The sequence below is a fragment of the Hemitrygon akajei genome, chromosome 2 (assembly GCF_048418815.1).
Source record: "Hemitrygon akajei chromosome 2, sHemAka1.3, whole genome shotgun sequence".
Classification (NCBI taxonomy): domain Eukaryota; kingdom Metazoa; phylum Chordata; class Chondrichthyes; order Myliobatiformes; family Dasyatidae; genus Hemitrygon; species Hemitrygon akajei.
The window spans coordinates 73,079,115-73,106,398 of record NC_133125.1 but is presented as its reverse complement, the minus strand read 5'-3'; the positions used below and the strand labels follow the sequence as shown (position 1 = coordinate 73,106,398).

At 42.5% G+C, this 27,284-nt stretch overlaps 1 protein-coding gene across 6 annotated transcripts in view; it reads left to right on the top strand.

Moving 5' to 3' along the window:
- Positions 1-27,284, top strand: part of uba6 (ubiquitin like modifier activating enzyme 6) — a 329,252-nt gene that overhangs the window by 215,311 nt on the left and 86,657 nt on the right. For all 6 annotated transcript variants that reach the window (XM_073024872.1, XM_073024863.1, XM_073024889.1 and 3 more), the window contains 4 exons: positions 5,771-5,899; positions 14,701-14,752; positions 24,634-24,697; positions 25,337-25,406. In XM_073024872.1, coding sequence (XP_072880973.1) covers positions 5,771-5,899; positions 14,701-14,752; positions 24,634-24,697; positions 25,337-25,406 — 315 coding nt within the window. The remainder of the gene's footprint in view (positions 1-5,770; positions 5,900-14,700; positions 14,753-24,633; positions 24,698-25,336; positions 25,407-27,284) is intronic.

Below are 27,284 nucleotides of genomic sequence, written 5' to 3'. Positions count from 1 at the left end.
GATGAGTCTGAACACCTGCAAAACTCTCTTTTTAATTGAGCGCCACTGAACTGCAAGAACTCTCAGCGCTGCAGCCTGCTCCTGCCACATTAGGCTGTCTTAAAGAGTGGAATGACATTTGCAATTTTCCAGTCCTCTGGGACCATGCCAGAATCAAATGATTCGTGAAAGATCATGACCAATACATTATTCTTCAGCAATCTCTCTCAGGACTCTGGGATATAGTCCATCAGGCCCAGGTGACTTATCCACCTTAAGACCTATTCAGTTTGCCTGGCACTTTTTCCTTTGTCATACAAATGGCACGTACTCCTGCACCTTTACACTCACAAACCTCTGCCATACAACTAGTGTTTTCCACAGTAAAGACTGAGGCAAAGTACTTTGTACTTATTAAGTTCATCTGCCATTTTTTTTGTCCTCCATTACTACCTCACCAGCATCATTTTCCAGTGGTTCAATATCAACTCTCACCTCCCTTTTACTTTTTATTTAACTAAAAAAAACTTTTAGTATCCTGCTTTATAGTATCAGCTAGTTGGCCCTCATATTTTATCTTTTCCCTTCTTATAGCTTTGTTAGTTGCCTTTTGTTTGATTTTTAAAAACTTCTCAATCATCTAACTTCCCACTCACTTTTGCTACGTTATATGCTCTTTTCTTGACGTTTATGCAGTCCTTAACTTCCCTTGTTAGCCACAGTTGCCTCGCCCTGCCATTTGAGAACAACTTCTGTGGGATATATCTGTCTTGTGCCTTGTGAACTATTCCCAGAAACTTCAACCATCTCTGCTCTGCCAACATCCCTGGCAGTATCCTCTTCCAATCTACCTGAGTAAGCTCCTCTCTCATGCCTCTGTAATTCCTTTAATCCATTGTGTTACTGATACATATGGCTCTCACAAACTGCAGTATGAATTCAATCATATCATGATCACTGCCTCCTAAGAGTTCCTTTACTTTCATGCTTCCCAATGGCTCTGGGTTATTATGCAACAGCCAATCTGAGATAGCCTTTTCCCTCATTGGCTCAAGCACAAGCTGCTCTAAAAAGCCATCTCATAGGCATTCAACAAGTGCCCTCCCTTGGGGTCCACAACGCCAGCCTGATTTTCCCAGTCACTTTGCATATTGAAGTCCCCTAATACAATTGTGACATTCCCTTATGACATGCCTTTTCCAGCTCCCTTTGCAATCTCAACCCCACATCTTGGCTACTATTTGGAGGCCTATATATGATTCCCATGATGGTTTTTTTACTCTTGCAATTTCTTAATTCCACCCACAAAGATTCAACATTCTTTGGCTCTACGTCACCTCTTTCTAAAGATGTAATTCCATCTCTCGCCAATAGAGCCACACCACCACCTATGCCTCCCTGCCTGTTCTTTCGATACTAAGTATGTCTTTTGATGTTAAGCTCCCAAATATCCAAATATGGCCTTCTTTCAGCCACGGCTCAGTGATGCCCACAACATCATACCGACCAATCTCTAACTGTGCCACGAGTTTGTCCACCTTATTCTGAATGCTCTGCACATATAAATACAGCACCATCAGTCCTGCATTCTTCACCCTTTTGGATTGTTCCTTTATGGTACAACTTAACTCTTTGCTCAGCCTGCAGTTCTACCCAGTTATTCACTTGTCCTTCCTTACACTTATATTACATATCACATCTACTTGTAAACCTGCTGGCTCATCCTCAGCTCTATCAAACTGGTTCCCATCCCCCTGCCATATTACAAACTAGTTAAAACCACTCCCAACAGCTCTAGCAAATCTCCCCGCAAGGATATTGGTTCCTCTCAGATTCAAGTGCAAGCCATTCCTTGTCCCACCTGCACCAGAAGAGGTCCGAATGATCCAGAAATTTGAATCCCTGTCCCCTGCTCCAATTCTTCAGCCACACATTTATCTGTCAGCTCATTCTGACGGAGGGAAACCCAATTTCCCTCAGGATCAATAAAGTATGTCTGTCTGTCTTTCTGTCATGTGGCACAGGTAGCAACACTGAGATTACTACCCTTGAGGTCCTGCTTCTCAGCTTCCTTTCCAACTTCCTGTATACTGCTTTCAGGACCTTCTCCCTTTTTCTATTTATGTCATTGGTACCAATATGTGAATTGAATTGACTTTATAACTTACATCCTTCATGAAGAGTAAAAATCTTTACGTTACATCACTGTCTAAATGGGCAATTATAGTAATTTATAATAAATATTATATACAACAGGATAGTCAATATAACATTGAAATACAGTTGTGTCAGCATGAATTAATCAGTCTGATGGCCTGATAGACGAAGCTGTCCCGGAGCTTGTTGGTCCTGGCTTTTATGCTGCGGTACCATTTCCTGGATGGTACCAGCTGGACAGTTAGTTGTTGGGGTGACTCGGGTCCCTAATAATCCTTCAGGCCCTTTTTACACAACTGTCTTTGTAAATGCCCTAAATACTGGGAAGTTCACATCCACAGATGCACTGGGTTGCCCATACCACTCTCTGCAGAGTCCTGCGATTGAGGGAAATACAGTTCCCATGCCAGGTAATGATGCAGCCAGTCAGGATGCTCTCAATCATGCCCCTTTAGAGAGTTCTTAGAATTTGGGGGGCCATACCGAACTTCTTCAACCATCTGAGGTGAAAGAGGTGCCATTGTGCCTTTTTCACCACACAGCTGGTATCTACAGACCATGTAAGATCCTCGGTGATGTTTATGCCAAAGAGCTTAAAGCTGTTCATCGTCGCAACCCCAGATCCATATGTATCGTGACATCTGTCTGCTCCCGGTCCCTATTCAGGATATTGTGGTCACATTCAGAAGCATTGCGGACCCAGGCATCTGGGAGGAAAACTGCCATCCATGTTTCCTTTCTGCATCCACAGAAATCGCCTATCTGTCGCCCTAACTATAGGGTCCCCTGTTACTGCTGCCATCCTCTTCAATTTTCTGCCCTTCTGAGCCACAGGGCCAGACTCAGTGCCAGAGGTACAGTTACTGTAGCTTTGCCCAGATAGGTTGTTCCCCACCCTCCCCTTGCACCCCCTCCCACCAACAGTACTCAAAATGGAGTACTTGTTATTGAGTGGGACAGCCACAGGGGTACTCTCCACGATCTGATGTTTCTCCCTTCCCTTTCCTGACAGTCATGCATTTATCTGTCTTCTGATCTGACACCCAGAACAGAATAGCTACTCTGCAGATTTACCCCCATTCTCTTAAGAGTTAAATAAGAAAAAAAAAGGAATGAACTTACCTACTAACCTTGCCGTCACCTTTCCTTGCTGAAGTCCTGTTGAACCAAAGCACTACTCTGACTCAGACAACTCCAACGATGACTGCTCTATGCGGTACCCCTCTTTTATGTTTTGGAGACTGGGTTTTTAAAGCTCTTCACTGGACCTGTGTGGAAACACTTCTGTTGCGTCTGCGCAGTACTCAAGTCAATGACTCCCCTCGAAAAACTTCCTGCTGTTTGAAGCTCTTCACTGGACCTAAACAGGAATGCTTCTGTTGTGTCTGCACAGTACTTCACTCAACGACTTCATACAATTTTCCTTCCTATGTTTTGGTACTAATATATGCCACAACTTCTGACTGCTCACCCTCCCCTTCAGAATGCTGTGCATTTGATCTGAAACATCCCTGGAGGCAAGATACTATCCATTTGTGTTTCGCATCCACAGAATCTCCTGTCAGTGCCTCTAAATATCCAATCCTACATCAAAGCATGTATCCACATATAACTAAAATTTGTCTTCTTCAGATAGCCACAAAAGAAAGAACATGAAAGTCCTTCAGAGAGAAGGACCCAGCTCTTCGCCCCCCATTGCACAAGAAAGATCAGCATTCCAATTATCAACCCTCCAAAACCCCCGCTCCCCCCGCACAAAACAAAACAGGAACATTGGTTCTTCCCCCAATAAAACAACCCTGCCCCACCAAAAAAACTAACAAAACATCAACCCACAAACTCCCTCCCCTCGCACAACAAAACGGAAAAGGAACAGGCAATAAAAATACAGAATATTAAAACAGTCACCCTCCTCTTGCACAACAAAATGGAAAAGGAACGGGCAATAAAAACACAGAATACAAAAACCATAAGTGTGAAAATGTCCACAAATGCAATAGTCCAATCCATAAATGCAGAACCACGACACCATCCTATGCTATCACCAACATTCATTGAAGGAGCGGGATTCCATATGAGACAGAAAGGCCTACCCGCCTATCACAATGATAGGCTGCTCACAGATTCCTTCTCCAGCAAAGTCAAAAGGAACTCACATTTGCCTCAATGTCTCAATCTTCCTCAAAAATTAAATTAGCAATTAACGTTTGCACTTTAATTGGCAAAATGAACTTGAACATCAGCTCACGCATTTTTTTGCATCGAAGTCATCCAAGTACGCACTCACTTCCTGGAGACAGCAAAGCACTGGATCACTCAAATGATCTCCAAACTGTAAATCACAGGCTGTAACAGTCCCAGAGACACATTTAAGGTGAAAAACAGACAAAAGAAGTAAAAAGATTTTCAAGGGTTACCTGGAAGATATCGACCATTGTATACTGGTGCCACCTTGACTGGAATATCACCACTGTACTTCTTCCCCCCTTCCCTTCTGAGCCAAAGAGCCAAACTCAGTGCCAGAGACCTGGTCACTGCACCTTGCCCATGTTAGGTTGTTTTCCTCCACCCCATTGCATTATCTTATTATTGAGGGAAACTCTGTTGTGTCTACTCGTAACTTTCTCCTTCTACTAATTGGTCACCCAGCCTGCAACATTGGAGTGTCTACCTCTCTGTAGCTCCTATCTATCACCTCATTCTCCTGTATGAGTGGAAGGCCATGTAGCTGAAATTCCAGTTCCCTCACATGATTTGTAAAGAGTTGCAGTTGATGTTGCCGATGTTGTTATCAGGGAGACTAGAAATCGCCCAGAATTTCTACATGTCACACCTTTGACCCTGTATCCATTCTCACTGCACGAACTATGAAGTAATGGACAAAGAAAGTTACCTTAGCCTTTGCTTCTTCAAGCCAAAGCCTCAAACCCTCCTCTCTAACACCAGCCCGCTCACACATCGGCTGCTCCCAAAGAGGGCTCAACATTGACTTCTGGTGTAGGCAACTGGTCGCAGGTCTCTCGGTGAATCAGCCCTCTGCTTGTTGTCATTGAGGCAATTCTGAATCCAACTCGCTAACTCCCCCAAATTCAATATGACCTTATATCACAGATCAACGTTATCCAAAACATGACACGTTACCTGTCAGCCAGTTGAACCATATCTGGCTCGATGGTACATCTTGAGAATTGATAGCAAGTCTTAACACTGTGAACTAACTTGTGCATAGGTTTTCTAGTCACTGATTATAATCAACAGGTCTTATTTTGAGCATCAGCAAAGAACCACAAAATCAACCAATCTTAAACTTAATAATTAAGTTTAACATTGTAAATTTCAGCTCAGAACAAATATGGAGTCACAGAGCCAAGCCAAGTAGAACATCCCATTCTCCTGGTTCATTCTTCATTGAATTTGCAATCCATTTGTTCTTATATTTACATCATGTCTTTAATTTTGCAATGATAAGTGATAATATGCTTAGTTTGTTGAACAATGTATTTAAAAAATTTGACTATCTGCTGCATTCCATATTTTGCTTCATTCTGTTCGTAGTGTAAGAGTATTTGTTCGCTATAAATTGCAAAGCTGAGTGAAAGGAGATAAAAAGTTGTTCTTTCTCTTTGTTTTTCAGAGAATGATAAATGGAGAGAGTTTAGAAGGATCATTTCAAGCAATTAAATTACTCAGTAGATGGCCTACAGACTGGCATCAGTGTGTGTCTCTGGCACGAGTAAAGTTTGAAAAATATTTCCATCATAAGGTAAGGTAGTATTCATCCAGTCCATCCCTATGTACACAAATTATTTCAGGATATGTTCCAAATTTAAATCTCATTGCATAGGGAGATACAACATGGAAATAGACCCTTTGGCCCACCAAGTCTGTGCTGAGTATCAGGCACCCATTTACATTAATCTTGCATTAATTCCATCTTTCTTATCAGTAAGAGGAAAGATTATTACTGGTTATATTTATTATTATTATTATAATAATTATTATGGTTATATTGATTATTCCCTCTTACTGGTTTTTCACTTGGCACCTACCAGCCTTCTCTTCCCACCCTCCCCCACCTTCTTTATAGGGCCCCTGCCCCCTCCCTCTTCAGTCCTGACAAAGGGTCTCAGCCAGAAATGTTGACAGCTTGTTTCCAAGGATGCTGCCCGGCCTGCTGGATAATAGTGGAAGTCTGCTGCCAATGGTGTGCTATGGGATTTCTGTATATAACTGATTTAGATAAGAATGTAGGTAGGGTGAATAGTAGAGTCCTGGAGTCATACAGCATTAAAACAGCCAAACTCATCCATGCCAACTGTGTTGTCCAGAGAACCAGTCCCACTTGCCTGCATTGGGATCATAGACTAAACCTCTCGTATCAAGAGTCCAGGAGCAGCATGTTTTTGTTACGGTGAAGGGTAGACATACTAAATTCAGCTAACGTTAGCTGACAGGGAATACAAAGGAACACACTGAAAATGCTGGAGGAGCTCAGCAGGCCAGGCAGGACTGCCCTGATGAAGGGTCTTGGCTGAAACGTCAGCTTTTTACTCTTTTCCATAGATGCTGTCTGGCCTGCTGAGTTTGTCCAGCATTTTGCGTGTGTTGCTTTGATTTCCAGCATCTCTGATTTTCTCTTGTAAAAGATACAAAGGCTCGGGTAGGGAAAAAAGAGGATCATATTTTGGCCGCTAAGTGTGAATGAATTCATTGATGAATATAAAATCTTTAAGACCAGGCTTAACAGGGGAATAAGAAAGGGAAAAATGGTATGCAATGGATTTAGCAGGCAGAGATAAAGATAATCCGAAGAGTTTATATTAACAGTTAAAGGGCATCTAGGGAGAGACTAGCTTCTTTAAAAGATCATCAGTGAGACCAGTGTGTGGAGCTGAAGGATATTACTAAGGTTTTTAACATCTATTCCTCATCTGTGTTGACTGAGATATTTACTTGGACTGTTTGGTAGCACAGTCCAAACAGATGACGTAGCAGGCAATGGTTCATTTCTCACTGCTGCCTGTTCGGAATTTGTACGTTCTCTCTGTGACCATGAGGATTTCCTCCAGATGCTTTGGTTTCCTGCCAAATTCCAAAGATGTAGAGTTTAGTAAGTTGCATGCTATGTTGGTGCTAGAAGTATGGTGACATTTGCAGGCTGACCCCAGCACACCTTCAGATTGTGTTGGTGTTGACGCAAATGATGTATTACACAGTGTGTGAAAAAAGCGAGCGGAATCAGTCAGGATATTCTGAGATTACAGGTTAGTTCGGCACTTAGCAAGGGCCAATATAAAGAGGTCAGGTTTAAGCAGAGTGGCCATTGTGGGAGCGGTCATATTGTTAGCGGGCGGATGGAGGGTTTGAGACTTTGGTTTAAGAAGCTTCGGCAAGAAGTGGCTAAAACTAAGGTAAGACTTTGGTAAATTTTCTTCTTTCTTTGTCCATTAGTGCCCAACTAGTGTTGTGAAAATGGGTTCAGGGTTAGTGGTATGTTTGTGTCAGCTGTGACAGTTGTGGGAGACCTCAGTCACCCTGACAACTACATCTGTATAAGATGCATTGAGCTGCACCAAATTTCTTGGTGTTTTCCTGGCAGAGAATCTCACTTGGTCCCTCAACACCAGCTCCAGAGGAAAGAAAGCCCAGCAACATCTTTCGCCTTCTACTTTTTGTGAAAGTTGAGGAAAGTCCATCTCCCACCCCCCCCCCATCCTCATTACATTCTACAGGGGTTGTATTGAGAGCATCCTGAGCAGCTGCATCACTGCCTGGTTCAGAAATTGCACCATCTCGGATTGCAAGACCCTGCAGCAGATAGTGAGGTCAGCTGAGAAGATCATCGGGGTCTCTGTTCCTGCCATTACGGACACTTACTCTACACACTGTATCCGCAAAGCAAACAGCATTATGAAGGACCCCACGCACCCTTCATACAAACTCTTCTCCCTCCTGCCGTCTGGGAAAAGGCACCGAAGCATTCGGGCTCTCACGACCAGACTATGTAACAGTTTCTTCCCCCAAGCTATCAGACTCCTCAATACCCAGAGCCTGGATTGACACCTTACTGCCCTATTGTTTATTATTTATTGTAATGCCTGCACTGTTTTGTGCACTTTATGCAGTCCTGGGTAGGTCTGAAGTCTAGTGTTGTTTTCTACGTAATTCAGTGTAGTTTTTGTACTGTGTCATGTTACACCATAGTCCTGAAAAAACGTTGTCTCATTTTTACTATGTACTGTACCAGCAGTTATGGTCGAAATGGCAATAAAAGTGACTTAACTTACAGAGCTGCACCTGGATGACTTCTGGCTCATTCAGGACAATGTATGGCTGAGGAATTTTTCAGGGGGCATATTTTCAGATTTGTGAATCATTGAAATCTCTTCTGGAGAAGATAAAATCTATAAAGAAAAAAGACGAGCTCAACCTGAACTTAGGGACACTAAGGGCATCAGTAGCTACTGTACACACTGGGGTTTTGATGCTTCATAAGGTACAGGGAGAGAGGTAAAAGAAGAGCGGGAATGGCATTGGGAATAATAGGTAGTATCACAGCCGCAGTAAGGGAGGAGGTGGTGAAAGGATTGTCTACTGAATCAGTGTGGGTGGAGGTCAGAAACAGCAAGGGAGCAGTCACTACTGAGAGTACCTCATAAATGAGACTTTTACCCAGAGTTCAAGCTTTACATCCTAATGGATGACCACCTGGAGAACTAAGCAGAGTAACCATTCAGTGCAGGGTTTCCCTCTGGCCATTCCCCTCAGCAAAAGTATACTCCTTTGGATACTGCTGGGGGTATGACCAGTCATGCCAATGACACTGTGCTGGCTCTGAGTCACAACAGGGAAGGATAAAAGTAGCCAGAGTGAAAATAATAGGAGACTTGATAGTTAGGGAAACAAGCAGCAGATTCTGTAGCCATGAAAGAGACTTCAGGATTGTGTGTTGCCTCCCAGGTGCCAGGGTCCAGGATGTCTCCAAGCGGTGCAGAAGATCCTCAAGAGGAAATAAGCTTACTTAAACTTTAGGAAGCAAGGATCAGATGAGCTCTAGCTGAAGAATGGACTTAGGAGAGCTAGAAGTGGACATAACAAGGCCCTGATGAATAGGATTAAGGAAAACCCCAATGTATTCCACATGTGTGTGAAGAGCTGGATGATAGCTAGAGTTAGTGTAGGACCGAATCAGGGAAAAGTGCCTGGAGTCAGGGAGAGTTTGGTGAGGTCCTTGATGAATGCTTCACTTCAGTATTCACCAGTGAGCAATAAGAAGAAGTGCTGCAACTGTTTAAAAACATAAGTACCTGGGCCAGACAGGATATACTCCAGATTACTGTAGGAAGCCAGGGAAGAGATTGCTGTGCATTTGGCAATGCTCTTTGTGTCCGCACTAGCCATAGGAGTAATACCAGATGACTGGAGGGTGGCAGATGTTTTAGTTCAAGAGAGTAGAGGTAACCCTTGGAATTATAGACCAGTGAGTCTTGCTTCAGAGGTGGAGAGTGGTTTAAACTAATATAGCAGGGTAGTGGGAACCAGTATAATAGAGCTGAGGATGAGCCAGCAGGTTTACAAGTAAATAATGAATGTAAGGAAAGACAAACCAATGATTGGGTACAAATGCAGACAGAGCAAAAAGTTAAAAAAAAAGGGTGAAGAATGCAGGATTGAAGGTGCTGTTTTAAATGTGCATAGCATTCGGAATATCATGGACTCATAGAGTGATTGGAGATTGTGGGCATCACTGAGTTGCTGCTGAAAGAAGGATAGGATTTTATCTTGTAAGACAGCCTCATATGTAGCACCTTATCAAATGCCTTTAGGAAATTCAAGTAAATGACATCCACAGCCTCTCCTTTGTCCAACCTGCTTGTTACTTCCTCGAAGAACTCTGACAGATTTGTCAGGCAAGATTTCCCTTCGCAGAATCCATGGTGACTTTGACTTATTATTAGTCTCCAAGAATCCCAAAACCTCATCCTTAATAATAGACTCCAACACTTTCCCAGCCACTGAGGTTGGGTTCACTGGCCTATAATTTCCTTTCTTTTGCCTCTCCCTTCTTAAAGAGTGGAGTGATGTTTACAATTTTCCAGTCCTCCGGGACCATTCCAGAATCAAATGATTCTCGAAAGATCATGACCATTGCATCCGTTATCTCTTCAGCAACCTTTCTCAGGGCTCTGGGGTGTAGTCTATCTTGTCCAGGTGACTTATCCACCTTAAGATCTTTGTGTTTAGCTTCACTTTTTCCTTTGTAATAATAATGGCACTCACTTTTGCTCCCTGGCACTCGCAATTTCTGGCACACTGCTGGTGTCTTCCACAGTGAGGACAGATGCAAAGTATCCATTAAGTTCATCTGCCATTTCTTTGTCCCCCATTACTACTTCACCAGCATCATTTTCCAGTGGTCCAATATCAACTCTCACCTCCCTTTCACTTTTTATTTAACTAAAAATAACCTTTCGTATCCTGCTTTGTATTATCAGCTAGTTGGCCCTCATATTTTATCTTCTTATAGCTTTTTTAATTGCCTTTTGTCAGATTTTAAAAGCTACCCTATATGCCCTTTCCTTGGCGTTAATGCAGTCCTTAACTTCCTTTGTCAGCCACAGTTGCCATTTGAGAACTTCTTCCTCTGTGGAACGTATCTATCCTGTGCCTTGTGAACTATTCCCAGAAACTTTAAGCATCTCTGCTATGTCATCATCCCCACCAATGGCCTTCTCCAATCCACCTGGCAAGCTCCTATCTCATGCCTCTGTAATTCCCTTTATTCCATTGCGATATTGATACATGTCACTTATGCTTCTCCCTCTCAAAATACAGTATGAATTCAATCATATTATGATCACTGCCTCCTAAGGGTTCTTTTACGTTAAGCTCCCTAATAAGATGAGGGTTATTACACAACACCCAATCCTTTCTCGGAGTAGGCTCAAGCACAAGCTGTCTAAAAAGCCATCTCATAGGCTTTCAACAAATTTCCTCTTTTGCGATCAGTCACCAATCTTATTTTTTTCAATCACATTGCATATTGAAGTTCCCTATTACAATGGTGTCATTACCCTTATTGCATGACTTTTCCAGCTCCCTTTACAATCTCAACCCCATCTTGGCTACTATTTTGAGCTCCCCTTCTTACCCCATCCCTGATATATTTAGTTTTTTTTTGTTTTTGTTTTTTTTCCCCCATCCCCTTTTTTTCTTTCTCTGCCCATCACACTGCCTGTTCTCCATCTCCCTCTGGTGCTCCCCTCCCCCTTTCTTTCTCCCTAGGCCTCCCATCCCATGATCCTTTCCCTTCTCTAGCCTTGTATCCCTTTTGCCAATCATCTTTCTGGATCTCAGCTTCACCCCACCCCCTCTGGTCTTCTCCTATCATTTTGCATTTTCCCCTCCCCCTCCTACTTTCAAATCTCTTACTATCTTTCCTTTCAGTTAGTCCTGACGAAGGATCTCGGCCCGAAACGTCAACCGCGCTTCTCCCTATAGATGCCGCCTGGTCTGCTGCATTCCACCAGCATTTTGTGTGTGTTGCTATGATTCCCATAATGGTTTTTTTACCCTTGCAGTTTCTACCCACAAAGATTCAACATTTTGACCCTAAGTCACCTCTTTCTAAAGATGTAATTTTATCTCTTACCAACAGAGCCACACTGCCGCCTGTGCTTTTCTGCCTGTTCTTTTGATACAAGTATATCCTTTGATGTTAAGCTCCCAAGTATATCCTTCTTTCAGCCACTACGCGGTTATGCCCACAATGTCATATCGACATTAGAAAGGATATTTTAGAAAGGATGTGCTACAGTGATTCCAACTTTGAACGGCTTGTCACTTGAGCCGCATTTGATGGCTCTGGGCCTGTATTCATGAGAATTCAGGAGAATGAGGGGTGACCTAATTGAAACCTATCAAATGTTGAAGGGCCTTGATAGAGTGGATGTGGAGAGGATGCGGAAGTCTAGGACCAGAATCTCAGAATAGAGGGCTGTCTTTTTAGAACAGAGATGAGGAATTTCTTTAGCCAGCAAGTGGTTAATCTGTGGAATTCATTGCCACAGGCAGCTGTGGAGGCCAAGTCTTAACATGCCGTATAGTTAAGGCAGAGGTTGATAGATTCTTGATTGGTCAGGGCTTGAAGGGATATGGAGAGAAGACAGAAATCAGGCTGAGGGGAAAAGTGGATTAATGGATCAGCCATGATGAAATGGTGGAGCGGACTTGCTGGGCTAAATTGTCTAATTCTGAATCAGAATCAGGTTTATTATCCGACAAGCGGTACCGCAGTATAAAAGCCAGGACCAACAGGCTCCAGAACAGCTTCTTCCACCAGGCCATCAGTCTGATGAACTCATGCTGAGTTGAATGTACTCTCTATTATAAATTACTATGACTGCACATTGCACATTTCAATGGAGAAGTAATATAAAGATTTTTACTCATGTATGTGAAGGACGTAAAAAATAAAGTCAATTCAGTTCAATTCAGTCATTGGCATGTGTCATGAAATTTGTTAACTTAGCAGCAGCAATTCAATGTAATACATAATGAAGAAGGAAAAATTAATTAATGTATGCGTATATTGAATAGACTATAAATCATGCAAACACAGAAATAATATATAGTTAAAAAGTGAAGTAGTGTTCATGGGTTCAATGTCCATTTAGGAATCAGATGGCAGAGGGGAAGAAGCTGTTCCTGAATCACTGAGTGTGTGCCTTCAGGCTTCTGCACCTCCTACCTGATGGTAACAGTGAGACAAGGGCATACTCTGGGTGCTGGGGGTCCTTAATAATGGACGCTGCCTTTCTGAGACATCTCTCTTCGAAGATGTCCTAGGTACTTTGTAGGCTACTACCCAAGATGAAACGAACTAAATTTACAACCCTCTGCAACTTTTTTCGGTCCTGTACAGTAGCCCTCCCATACCAGACAGTGATGCAGCCTGTCAGAATGCTCTCCACGGTATATCTAGAGAAGTTTTTGAGTATTTTTGTTGACATACTGTTCAAACTCTTAATGAAGTATAGTCGCTGTCTTGCCTTCTTTATAGCTGCATCGATATGTTGCGACCAGGTTAGGCCCTCAGAGATAATGACACCCAGGAACTTGAAACTGCTCACTCTTTCCACTTTGATCCTTCTAATAGGATTGGTGTGTGTTCCTTCATCTTGCCCTTCCTGAAGTCCACAATCAGCTCTTTCATCTTACTGACATTGAGTGCCAGGTTGTTGCTGCAACACCACTCCACTAGTTAGCATATCTTGCTCCTGTACCCCTTCTCGTCTCCATCTGAGATTTTACCAACAATGGTTGTATGATCAGCAAATCTATAGATGGTATTTGAGCAATGCCTAGCCACACAGTCATGGGTATAGAGTGAGTAGAGCAGTGGGATAAGCGCACACCCCTGAGGTGCACCAGTGTTGATCATCAGCGAGGAGGAGATGTTATCACCAATCCACACAGTTTGTGGTCCTCTGGTTAGGAAGTTGAGGATCCAATTGCAGAGGGAGGTACAGAGGCCCAGGTTATGTAACTTATCAATCAGGATTGTGAGAATGATGGTGTTAAATGCTGAGCTATAGTCGATGAACAGCATCCATATATAGGTGTTTGTGTTGTCCAGGTGCTCTAAAGCCGTGTGGAGAGCCATTGAGATTGTGTCTACCGTTGACCTATTGTGGCGATGGGCAAATTGCAATGGGTCCAGGCCCTTGCCGAGGCAGGAGTTCAGTCTAGTCATGACCAACCTCTCAAAACATTTCATCACTGTAGATGTGAGTGGTACTTGGCGATAGTCATTAAGGCAGTTCACATTATTCTTCTTAGGCACTGGTATAATTGTTGCCTTTTTTGAAGCAAGTGGGAGTTGAAAATTTCTTTGAATACTCCTGCCAGTTGGTTGGCACAAGTTTTCAGAGCCTTACCAGGTACTCCATCGGGACCTTCACCCTTTTTAAAGACAGCCTAACATCAACCTCTATATATTATGGTCTTTTTCCAGAGTAGACAAGTCTAAATCTAAAAGTAATAGGTTTAAGATGAGAGGGAAAAATATTTGAAGGGGGCATGAAAGGCAAAATGTTTACACAGAGGCTGGAAGCTCTGTGGAACAAGCCGCCAGAGAAAGCTGGTAGAAATATATGCAGTCACAATATTTGAAAAAGTACATAAAAAGGAAAGGAGCAGAGGGCTATGCAGGAAAATAGGATTCATAGAAATAAGCATCTCGTTTGGCATGGACAAGTTGGGCTGAAGAGCTTGTTCCAGTCCTATGTAACTCTTATGACATTTACTGTCTTTTTCCTCTCTTTCACCTCTTCCCCCCAGCTCGCCTTTCCCTAGCTCCCATTCTCTTACTTTCCATTTAAGCCTCTTAATATTTGCTTAACTCCTTAACTACCTGTAATTTGGTGTCAGTTACTCTCCAGAGACCACTAGCCTACTCATTGGTAAATATATTTTCATATTGATACGTAAGATTGAATAATAATCTATGTTATAATCAATCTGGTGAGCAAGTGTCATAACATACTCTTTGTCTTCCTCCAGGCTGTACAACTTCTCCACTCATTCCCTTTAGACACTAAGCTCAAGGACGGAAGTGAGTATCATTTTGGTAATTTTTGCTTGTTTCACTATGAGGTGAAGATTTCTAACACGTGCAATCATCATTTATCATTATTCAATTTGTTCCCCAGCAATTTAAAGTGCTATCACAAGGTCAGCACACAGTTTGTGGTGTACTTGTGCTGATGGGGATTGTAGAGGAGATGTTGTTGCCAATCTGAACTGACTGGGATCTGCAAATTGAGGATCGAAGTGCACAGGGATGTATTGAGGCCAAGGTCTTATTGATTAGTTTTGAGGAGATGACAGTCATGGAGTCTTAGAAGAGTATAGCACAGGAAAGGGCTCTTTGGCCCACTTACTCTATGCTGAACCATTTAAACTGCCTACTCTCATGGCTCTGCACCAGGGCCATAGCCCTCCATACCGCTATCCAAACGTTCCTTAAACATTGAAATAGAGCTCGCGTGCACTACTTGCACTGGCAGCTCATTCTCACAAATGAAGCATTTTCCCCTCGTTCTCCCCTTAAAGTTTTCACCTTTCACCCTTAACCAATGACCTCTAGCTGTAGTCCCATCCAACCTCAGTGGAAAAAGCGTGCTTGCATTTGCCTTATCTATAGCTTTCATAATTCTGTATACCTCTATCAAATCTCTCCTCGGTCTTCTACATTCCAAGGAATAAAGTCCTAATCTATTCAATCTTCCCTTTAAACTCAGATCCTCCAGTCCCAGCAACATTCTTTTAAATTTTCTTTGTGCTCTTTCAACCTTACTTATATTCAACACCTGAGTAGCTTCCAACCTGATGCTATGAACATCAATTTCTCAAACTTCCAGTTATGGCACCCCCCCCCCCCCCACCATTCCGCATCCCCTTACCATTCCCCATCCCCTTTTCTGTCTCTCATCTTATTTTCTTGCCTGCCCATCACCTCCCTCTGGTGCTCTTCTCCCACCCCCCCCCCCCCCACCACCTTTCTTCCATGGCCTCCTGTCCTCTCGTACTAGATTCCCCCTTCTCCAGTCCTGTATCTCTTTCACCGATCAACTTCCCAGCTCTTTAATTCACCCCTCCTCCTCCTGGTTTCACCTATCACCTTGTGTTTTTCCCTCCCCTCCCCCTACCTTTTAACTCTGCTCCTCATCTTTTTTTCTCCGTCCCACTGAAGGGTCTCAGCCTGAAACTGTGCTCTTTTCCATAGATGCTGCCTGACCTGCTGAGTTCCTCCAGCATTTTGTGTGTGTTGCTTGAATTTCCAGCATCTGTATTACCTGATCCTTTTGTTCTACAGTGTTCCTCAGTGCCCTACTGAACTGTTTAAGATCTACCCTGGCTGCTGTACTGAAGTCCAAAATCTAGACTTGTCTCAACTCGTCTGCATTAAGTTCCATTTGCCATTTTTCAGCCCATTTTCCAGCTGGTCCAGATCCCACTGCAAGCTGTGATAGTCTTTCTCACTGTCCACTACACCCCCCAATCTTGGTGTCATCCGCAAATTTGCTGATTCAGGTAATCATATTATCATCCAGATCATTGAAACAATAGAGGAACAGGCACCGATCCCTGTGCACTCCACTACACTTTCACTAGGCAAATTGGAGCAGATCCAAGTCATCACAAACCTCTCAAAACACTTCATCATAGTGGATGACTGTCATTGAGGAAGATTACCAGCTTTGACACCGGTATGATAAGGCACCTCAGACTGCCGAAGCAGGAGGTTAAAGATATTGGTGAATACTCCAGCCAGCTGATCAGCACAACTCATTGATACCTAGCCAGGGCCATATGTTTCCCGTGGGTTCACACTCTTAATGGGTGCTGTCCCATCAACCTCAGAGAATGAAATCACAGGGTCGTCAGGGGCTGTGCACGTCCTCGAAGATTATTCCATGTTTTTTGACAGTCAAAGCGAGCATACAAGGCATTGAGCTTATCTGGGTGCAAAACCCTGTCATCATCTATGTCACATTCGAGCATGCCACAACTGTCAAGTACCTTTCATTGATTCAAGTTTAGTTCAGAATTGCAACTTCACCCATGAGATTGCTTTCCAGAGGTCATACGTGGATCTATTATATTTTACTTGGTCGCCAGACCTGAATGCCTCCGACCTAGCCCTTAACAGGTTAACCAGGTCATCTCCTGGTTCATCCAGTCCTGCTGAAGGGTCTTGGCCCGAAACGTTGACTGGACTTTTTTCCATAGATGCTGCGTAGCCTGCTGAGTTTCTCCAGCATTTTTTGTGTGTTGCTTTATCCAAGGATTCTGGTTGGGGAAAAATCTGAATGATTTTGTGGCAACACACTCATCTTTGACTCTTTTTATAAAGTTTGTGACAAGCATAGTGTATTCATTCAGATCCACTGATGAGTCCTTGAACTCAAGAGTCCCAGTCCAATGATTTGAAGCAATCCCATGACTACTACTTCATTGTCCTTATCTCTGGAGCCTTGATCTTTAGCTTCTGCCCATATACAAGTAAGAGAATGACAGCCAAGTGATCAGATTTCCCGAAATAGTCTGGGCATGGAGCGGTAGGTGTTCCTTATCATAGTGTACCAGTCTGGGACCTCTGGTGCTACAGGTATATGCTGATGTTAATTCAGCAGAGATTTCTTCAAGCAGGCCCAGTTGAAGTCCTTGACAATAATTTGAACTGTGGTGGCTTTGTCTCACAGAATAATTGCAACAACTTTACAGCATCCATAGTCTATCAATAGTGTTGCTCTCAACACCACTGGCAATGTCAAGGTACTCAGGCAGGAATCTTCGGGTATTGGCATCTAGAACTATAGAACACTACAGCACAGTACAGGCCCTTCAGCACTCCATGTTGTGCCGACCCATATAATCCTTTAAAAAAAAGTACTAAACCCACACTACGCCATAACCCTCCATTTTTCTTTCATCCATGTGCCTGTCCAAGAGGCTCTTAAATACCCCTAATGTTTTAGCCTCCACCACCATCCCTGGCAAGTCATTCCAGGCACTCAGAACCCTCTGTGGAAAAAAACTTACCCCTGATGTCTCTGCTAAACTTCCCTCCCTTAATTTTGGATATAAGCCCTCTAGTGTTTGCTGTTGGTGCCCTGGGAAACAGGTACTGACTATCCACCCTATCTATGCCTCTCATAATCTTGTAGACCTCTATCAAGTCCCCTCTCATTCTTCTACGCTCCAAAGAGAAAAGTCCCAGCTCTGCTAACCTTGCTTCATATGACTTGTTCTCTGATCCTGGTAACATCCTGGTAAATCTCCTCTGCACCCTCTCCATAGCTTCCACATCCTTCCTATAATGAGGTGACCAGAATTGAACACAATACTTGGGTAAGTGCAGTCTCACCAGAGATTTGTAGAGTTGCAACATGACATCTCTACTCTTGAACTCAGTCCCCCTGTTAATGAAGCCTAGCATTCCATAGGCCTTCTTAACTACCCTATCAACCTGTGCAGCGAGCTTGAGGGATGTATGGATTTGAACCCCAAGGTCCCTTTGTTCATCCACACTCTTAAGTAACTGACCATTAATCCTTTACTCAGTCTTCTGGTTTGTCTTTCCAAAATGCATCACCTCACACTTGTCCGGATTGAACTCCATCTGCCATTTTTCTGCCCAACTCTGCAGCCTATCTATATCCTCTTGTAACCTTCGACCACCTATAGCTCCATCCACAACTCCTCCAATCTTCATGTCATCCGCAAACTTACTCATCCATCCTTCCACCTCTACATCCAGGTCATTTATAAAAATCACAAATAGCAGGGGTCCCAGGACAGATCCCTGTGGCATTCCACTAGTCACCGACCTCCAGGCAGAATACTTTCCTTCCACAACTACCCTCTGCTTTCTTTCTTTAAGCCAATTTTTTATCCAAACAGCCAAGCTTCCACTTATCCTGTGCCTCATGGCTTTCTGGATGAGTCTCTCATGAGGGACCTTGTCAAATGCTTTGCTAAAGTCCATGTAGACCACATCCACTGCCCTACCCTCATCAGTTTCTTTTGTTACCTCTTCAGAAAACTCAATCAGGCTCGTGAGGCAAGATCTTCCCTTCACAAAGCCATGTTGACTATCCATGAGTAGACTGTACTTCTCCAAATGCTCATAGATCCTATCCTTAAGAATCCTTTCCAGTAGTTTGCATACCACTGACATAAGACTCACCGGTCTATAATTCCCAGGTTTCTCCCTATTATCTTTTTTAAACAAGGGAACTACATTTGCCAATAAAAACACAAAATGTTGGCAGAACTCAGCAGGCCAGACAGCATCTATGGGAGGAGGTAGTGACGACGTTTCGGGCCAAAACCCTTCATCAGGAGTGAAGTAACATGGGATGGTGGAGAGGGGATAAGAAGTGGGGGGAGGGATGAAGTAGAGAGCTGGGAAGTGATAGGCTGAAGGGAAATGGGCTAGGGGGAAGGTGGAGAATTATGGGAAATAAAAGAGAAAGAAAGGTAGAGCTGGGGGGAGATTATCATGAGGGGGGAAAAAGACAGAGAAAGAGAACCAGACTAAAATAATAGATAGGAATGACAAACTACATTTGCCATTCTCCAGTCCTCCGGTACTTCCCCTGCAGCCAAAGAGGATTCAAAGATCATGGCTAATGCTCCTGCGATCTCTTCTCTCAATTTCCACAACAACCTGGGGTGTATCATATCCGGCCCTGGGAATTTATCAATCTTAATGTTTTTAAGAAGATCCAGCACTACTTCTTCCCTAATCTCCACATTGTCCAGCACACAGGCCCACTCTACTTCGACCTCATCCTGATCAAGATCCTTTTCACTTGTGAATACTGAAGCAAAGTATTCATTTAGGACCTCCCCAACCTCCTCCGGCTCCAGGCACATATTGCCCTCTTTATCCTTTAGCGGTCCCACCTTCGTTCTTGTTATCCTCCTATTCTTCATATAAGCATAGAACACCTTGGGGTTCTCCTGAATCCTACATGCCAAGGCCTTCTCATGCCCCCTTCGAGCTCTCCTAAGTCTAGTCGCTTATATACAATTTGCAGGAGTTGCTAATATATTTACATTTTCTGTGTGCCCTCAGTCCCATTGTTGTTTCGACAGCAAATTCTGACTTAATAAATGTTGCTTCTTTTATATCCACCATATCCAGATATAAATGTTTTATGTCTGGTACCTCCCTGTATTTGGTTATTTGATTTCACACAGACATTGCACAAAACAGTTGAAGCACTGCTCAACTTTTCATGGTACCTTTTAAAGAACATTGGGGGAATACATGGTGTACAACAGGATTGATATAAAGAAATCTTTGCTCAAACTTCTTCAAATATTAATATTTGGATTATTGTCGGGAAGTGACAATTGGTATTTACATGCGCCCTGGTATGTAATGTGCCAAAGTGTATTATAGGAGTATAGGAGTTTATCAACGTACAGCCACATGAGGAGATACTAACATAGATCATCAGAAACTTGACTGAAGTGGATCTTAAAGAAGGAAAACAACCTGCTGAGATCCATAAAGAGAATTGCCAAACCTGTACTTTGTTATCTGTAGGCATCATTTTTATGATGGATAGGTTGGAAATGGTGATACTTTGGAGGCCGCCACTCAACAAATCTTGGAAATTTTAAGTAGTTGCAGAAGTTTATAGTTGCAGTAAAATGTGAATCAATGGAGAAACTTAAACACAAAGTCACCCTATCAGGACATTGTCCATCTCCCACCTTCACTTCAACTTAAAAGCACCTTTAGTCTCCTTCCTAGTTCTAGTGAAGGGTGTTATACTGAATAGACAATAGACAGTAGGTGCAGGAGTAGGCCATTCGGCCCTTCTAGCCAGCACCGCCATTCACTGTGATCATGGCTGATCATACACAATCAGTACCCCGTTCCTGCCATCTCCCCATATCCCTTGACCCCGCTATCTATAAGAGCTCTATCTAACTCTCTCTTGAATGCATCCAGAGACTTGGCCTCCACTGCCTTCTGGGGCAGAGCATTCCACATATCCACCATTCTCTGGGTGAAAAAGTTTTTCCGCATCTCTGTTCTAAATGGCCTACCCCTTGTTCTTAAACTGTGGCCTCCAGTTCTAGACTCACCCATCAGCGGGAACATGTTTCCTGCCTCCAGCGTGCCCAATCCCTAATAATCTTATGTGTTTCAATCAGATCCCCTCTCATCTTTCTAAATTCCAGTGTATACAAGCCCAGTCGCTACAATCTTTCAACATTTGACAGACCCACCATTCCAGGAATTAACCTTGTGAACCGATGCTGCACTCCCTCAATAGCAAGAATGTCCTTCCTCAAATTTGGAGACCAAAACTGCACACAATACTCCAGGTGGGGTCTCACCAGGGCCCTGTACAGCTGCAGAAGGACCTCTTTACTCCTATACTCAATTCCTCTTGTTATAAAGGCCAGCATGCCATTAGCTTTCTTCACTGCCTGCTGTACCTGCATGCTTGCTTTCATTGACTGATGTACAAGAACACCTAGATCTCGTTGTACTTACCCTTTTCCAAACTTGACTCCATTTAGATAGTAATCTGCCTTCCTGTTCTCACCACCAAAGTGGATAACCTCACATTTATCCACATTAAACTGCATCTGCCATACATTTGCCCACTCACCCAATCTGTCCAAGTCACCCTGCATTCTCATAACATCCTCCTGACATTTCACACTGCCACCCAGCTTTGTGTCATCAGCAAATTTGCTAATGTTACTTTTAATCCCTTCATCTAAATCATTAATGTATATTGTAAACAGCTGCGGCCCCACCACCGAACCTTGTGGTACCCCACTGGTCACAGCCTGCCATTCCGAAAGGGACCCGTTAATCGCTACTCTTTGTTTCCTGTCAGCCAGCCAATTTTCAATCCATGTCAGTACTCTGCCCCCAATACCATGTGCCCTAAATTTGCCCACTAATCTCCTATGTGGGACTTTATCAAAAGCTTTCTGGAAGTCCAGGTACACTACATCCACTGGCTCTCCCTTGTCCATTTTCATAGTTACATCCTCAAAAAACTCCAGAAGATTAGTCAAGCATGATTTTCCCTTCATAAATTCATGCTGATTCGGACTGATCCTTCTACTGCTATCCAAATGTGTCGTAATTTCCTCTTTTATAATTGACTCCAGCATCTTTCCCACCACTGACACCAGGCTAACCGGTCTATAATTCCCTGTTTTCTCTCTCCCTCCTTTCTTGAAAAGTGGGACAACATTAGCCACCCTCCAATCAGCAGGAACTGTTCCTGAATCTATAGAACATTGAAAAATGATTACCAATGCGAACACGATTTCTAGAGCCACCTCTTTAAGTACCCTGGGATGCAGACCATCAGGTCCCGGGGACTTAATCAGCCTTCAAACTCAACAGTCTATCCAACACCGTTTCTTGCCTAATATAAATTTCCTTCAGTTCATCCTTTACCCTAGTTCCTTTGGCCACTATTACATCTGGGAGATTGTTTGTGTCTTCCCTATTGAAGACAGATCCAAAGTACCTGTTCAACTCATCTGCCATTTTCTTGTTCCCCATAATAAATTCACCCGTTTCTGTCTTCAATGGCCCAATTTTGGTCTTAACTATTTTTTTGCTATTCACATCCCTAAAGAAGCTTTTAATATCCTCCTTTATATTCTTGGCTAGTTTATCTTCATACCTCATTTTTTCTTGGCGTATTGCTTTTTTGTTATCTTCTGTTGCTCTTTAAAAGCTTCCCAGTCCTCCGGTTTCCCGCTCATCTTTGCTATGTTATACTTCTCTTTTATTTTTATACTGCCCTTTACTTCCCTCGTCAGCCACGGCCGCCCCTTACTCCCCTTAGGATCTTTCTTCCTCTTTGGAATGAACCGATCCTGCACCTTCTGCATTATTCCCAGAAATACCTGCCATTGTTGTTCCACTGTCTTCCCTGCTAGGGTATTGTTCCATTGAACTTTTGCCAGCTCCTCCCTCATAGCTTCATAGTTCCCTTTGTTCAACTGTAATACTGACACATCCGATTTTCCCTTCTCCTTCTCAAATTGTAGGTTAAAACATATCATATTATGGTCACTACCTCCTAATGGTTCCTTTACTTCGAGGTCCCTGATCAAATCCAGTTCATTGCACAACACTAAATCTAGAATTGCCTTCTCCCTGACAGGTTCCAGTACAAGCTGTTCTAAGAATCCATCTCGGAGGCACTCCACAAACTCCCTTTCTTGGGGTCCAGTACCATTCTGATTCTCCCAGTCTACCTGCATGTTGAAATCCCCCATGACAACTGTATCATTACCTTTGCGACATGCCAATTTTAACTCTTCATTCAACTTACACCCTACATCCAGACTGCTGTTTGGGGGCCTGTAGATAACTCCCATTAGGGTCTTTCTACCCTTAGAATTTCTCAGTTCTATCCATACTGACTCTACATCCCCTGTTTCTATGTCCCCCCTCGCAAGGGACTGAATAGCATTCCTCACCAACAGAGCCACTCCTCCCCCTCTGCCTGTCAGTCTGTCCTTTCGATAGGATGTATACCTTGAATATTAATTTCCCTGGCCCTGTCCATTTGAAGCCATGTCTCTGTTATTCCCACAACATCGTACTTGCCAATTTCCAACTGAGCCTCAAGCTATATTCCTTATACTTCATGCATTCATATATAATACTTTTAATTCGTTACTCCCTTCTCCTTTCATATCAATTCCTATTTCACTTGGCCATACTATATGATCTCTTCTTGAGCTTTCTACTCCATTGATTCTGTTGTCCTTTTTAACTTTTCTTATTTTCACTTTCCCTTTAACTCCATCCTTATATTTCCAGTTCATCCCCTCCCCCCCACTACTTAGTTTAAACACATCCGTGTTGCAGTGGCAAACCTGTCTGCCAGAATGCTGGTCCCCCGCCTATTAAGGTGCAACCCGTCTCTTTTGTACAATTCATCCCTACCCCAAAACAGATCCCAGTGGTCCAAGAATGTAAATCCTTGCTTTCTGCACCAGTTCCTCAGCCACACATTCAGAACCATTATCTCCCTGTTCCTGCCCTCTCCAGCACGAGGAACTGGAAGCAAACCAGAGATAACCACCCTGGAAGTACTGCTTTCAGCCTTCTTCCAAGTTCTCTGAAGTCCCGCTGCAGAATGTCCTTCCTCTTCTTCCCGATGTCATTTGAAGTGTTAGCTCTGTCCACAGATAACACCTGAACTGCTGAATATTTCTAGTATTTTTGTTATTGTTATGGATGAGAATTCTGTGATTGTTATCAAGATATATCAGTGAGCACAGAGTTAAATGAAATAGAAGGCAGAACACAAAGGAATTTGAGTTTACAGAGAGTCTACAGAGGAGTGTTGTGGGGCAGTCAGATGTGTGGCATGAAATGAGTAAAATAGAGATGGAGTTGGTCACTGTTAACATAGGCAAAAATATGTTTTATTTATGACTTAGGTTAGTGTTCTGAAGTAGGTCTCAGCACCTGGTTGTCAATATTTTATTTTATTTTGAGATACAGCGTGGAGTAGGCCCTTCCAGCTCTTGCAGTCACGCTGCCCAGTAACCCTTGACAACCCTGATTTAACCCTAACCCAATCACGGGACAATTTACTATGACCGGTAACCTTACCCAGTACTTGTTTGGACTGTGGGAGGAAACCCACACATTCCACAGGGAGGACATACAAAGACTCAGAATACTGGGATGAACTCCAAGCTCCAATGCCCCAAGCTGTAATCGAGTTGTGCTAACCACTCTGATACAGTGGCGCACAATTGTATTGATATGAAGGAAAAGAAAATGATGGTACTTTCTATCATGCTAGAGCTCTTGCCTTTCTAGAATAGCCTTATCAAATTGTTACCTCAAGTTTTTACGAGCAATGTTTTAATGTACTACAAAATATTGAAATATTCTGTTTGCAGGCTTATTTTGGCAGTCACCAAAAAGGCCACCATGTCCAATACAGTTCAACATAGATGATGAGTTGTAAGTAACCATCAGAATGTATCATTTGGTTTCCTTGAATATTTGTCAGAGTTTGCAAATTTGATCATGATTACTATTTCCATGAACATTATTATTCATTATTTTAAAGCTGTGACAAAGGACCTTTCCAGAACATGTAACAAGTCTTGCCAGATTCATTTATTTATTCAATTTGATTATGAAATCATTGTGCCCTATTAAATGAACTTCTTTCAGAGGAATTTAACACTAATAATTCAAAGCACAATGATCAATAAGATCATAATTTTAAGTTTGATTTTTGGTTTTAGGCATTAGAATGAAAGTAACTCACTTATCTCACTTTTATCTTGTCTTGTCTTTTGCATCTGAAAGTATCAATTTTGTGTATTCAAATTAAATTCACAATTACTCTTACAACTGGTATTCATACTCAAATAAATTAATGATAATAAATAAACATTGGTGACATTCCATAAACTAAGGGACAATTGTTAACTAGAATATATATTTTAATGCATGATTTAAAAGTTGATCAAAATCATATTTGTTCCTGAGTGATGATGATAATGTCGATGCTAAATTTGCCTTGTTTTATCTGGAATGCAATATAATCCTTTCCAAACCTTTATTTTTTTAATTATTTCCTTTCTTTCTCAGGCATTTCACCTTTATATTAAGTGCCGCAAGACTTTTTGCAGAAGTATACAGGGTCCCTTATATGAAACAGGTTGGGTTTTATTACTAAGTTATGATAATGATTTTCATTATTTGGAGTAACTATATGTATTTCTAATGGTGTATTTAATGTAGCAAAATATTCAGGAAAATTCACAGGAGAAGACAAAAAAAAAAACACAAAACAATTAGTCATCAGAAAAGGGAGCATCTTAAAAGAGGAAGAAAAGAGAACTAGAGTATTAGGAGAGCGATCTAGAACTTCAGACCCAAGCAGCTAACTACACAATTAGCAATATTAGAGTGTAGGAAGTCAGAAGTTTAAAGGGACCAGAACTGGAACAATGTAGTTTCTCAGGTGGTGGTTACAAAATGGAGAAAGATGAAGCCAGGGTGAGATTTGAACAATGAACTGAGAATTTTAACTTTGACCCTTCAATGTACCAGCTAATAATACAGGTTAGTGTAGGGAAAAATAAAGATAACCTGCAGAAGTTTTGTTTGAGATCAAATTAATGGAAATGGGAAGATAGGTAAGAGGATGTTGGAATAGTAATGTAGAGGTCTAACCCTTCCCTCCAGAATAGACTTCCATTTTTCTATCATCCACATTAAGAGTTTCTTAAATGTATCTACTGACAGGACGTCCCATGCACTCTGTATAAAGTTTGACGGGATACCACTGGTGTCCCTCCTATACTTCAATCCCCTTAAAATTATGACCCCTTGTACTAGACATTTGCGCCCTAGGAAAGAATCTTTGGCTATTCACTCAGTCTATGCCTCTTATCATCTTGTACACCTTTATCAAGTTTCTCATTCTCATTCACTCCAGAGAGAAAAGCCCTAGCTTGCTCAACTGGTAAGACATGCTCTCTAGTCCAGGCAGAATCTTGGTAATTCTCTACATCTTCTATAAAGTTTCTGCATCCTTCCTATAATGAGGTGCCAGAACAGAACACAATATTCTAAGTATGGCCTAACCAGGGTCTTATAGAGCTGTAACAATATCTCATAGTTGGAGCTTACTACCCCAACTAATGAAGGATAACACACCATAGATCTTCTTAGCTACTCTGTCAACTTGCATGGTAACTTTGAGGGTATATGGATCCCTCTGTTCCTCCACATTGCTAAGAATTTTGCCACTAATTTGGTATTCTACCTTCTAGTTTGACATTCCAAAGAGAATCACTTCGCACTTCTCTGGGTGGAACTCTGTCTGTGACTTCTCAGCCCAGCTCTGCATCCTATCAATATCCCAACAGCAACCTTCTCCACCATCCACAATACTACCAACTCTCATGTCATCTGCAAACTTACTAACCCACTCTAAGTACTCATCCAAGTCATTTATAAAAATCACAAACAGCACCTGGCTCAGGACACATCTCTGCAGAGCACCACAGCTCACTCATCTCTGGGCAGAATACACTCCATCTACAACCACTCTTTGCGTTCTATGGGCAAGCCAATTGTGAATCCATACTGCCAGTTTTCCCTGGATCCCACATTTCCTGACTTTCTGAATGAGACTACCATGAGGAACCTTATCAAACACCTCACTAAAATCCATATTCTATTCCATATCCTGCCCTTAAGATCCTTTTCCAGTAATTTGCCCCTTACTCACTGGTCTATAATTCTCAGGGTTATTCCTTTTTCCTTTCTTCACATTTGCCACCCTTCAATTATGTGGTATGACTTAGGTGGCCAGCATAGACACAAAGAGCATTGCTAAAGATGCGGCAATCTCTTCTCTTCCTTCTTGGCTTCTTGTAGTAAAGTGGTATATCCCATCCCGCCCCAATCCTAATGTTTTTCAAAAGTTCCAGCACTTCCTCTTAATGTTGACATGGTCTAGTATATTCAGGCTATTTTACACTGTCCTCACAAATGTCAAGGTTCCTCTCACTGGTGAATACTGAAA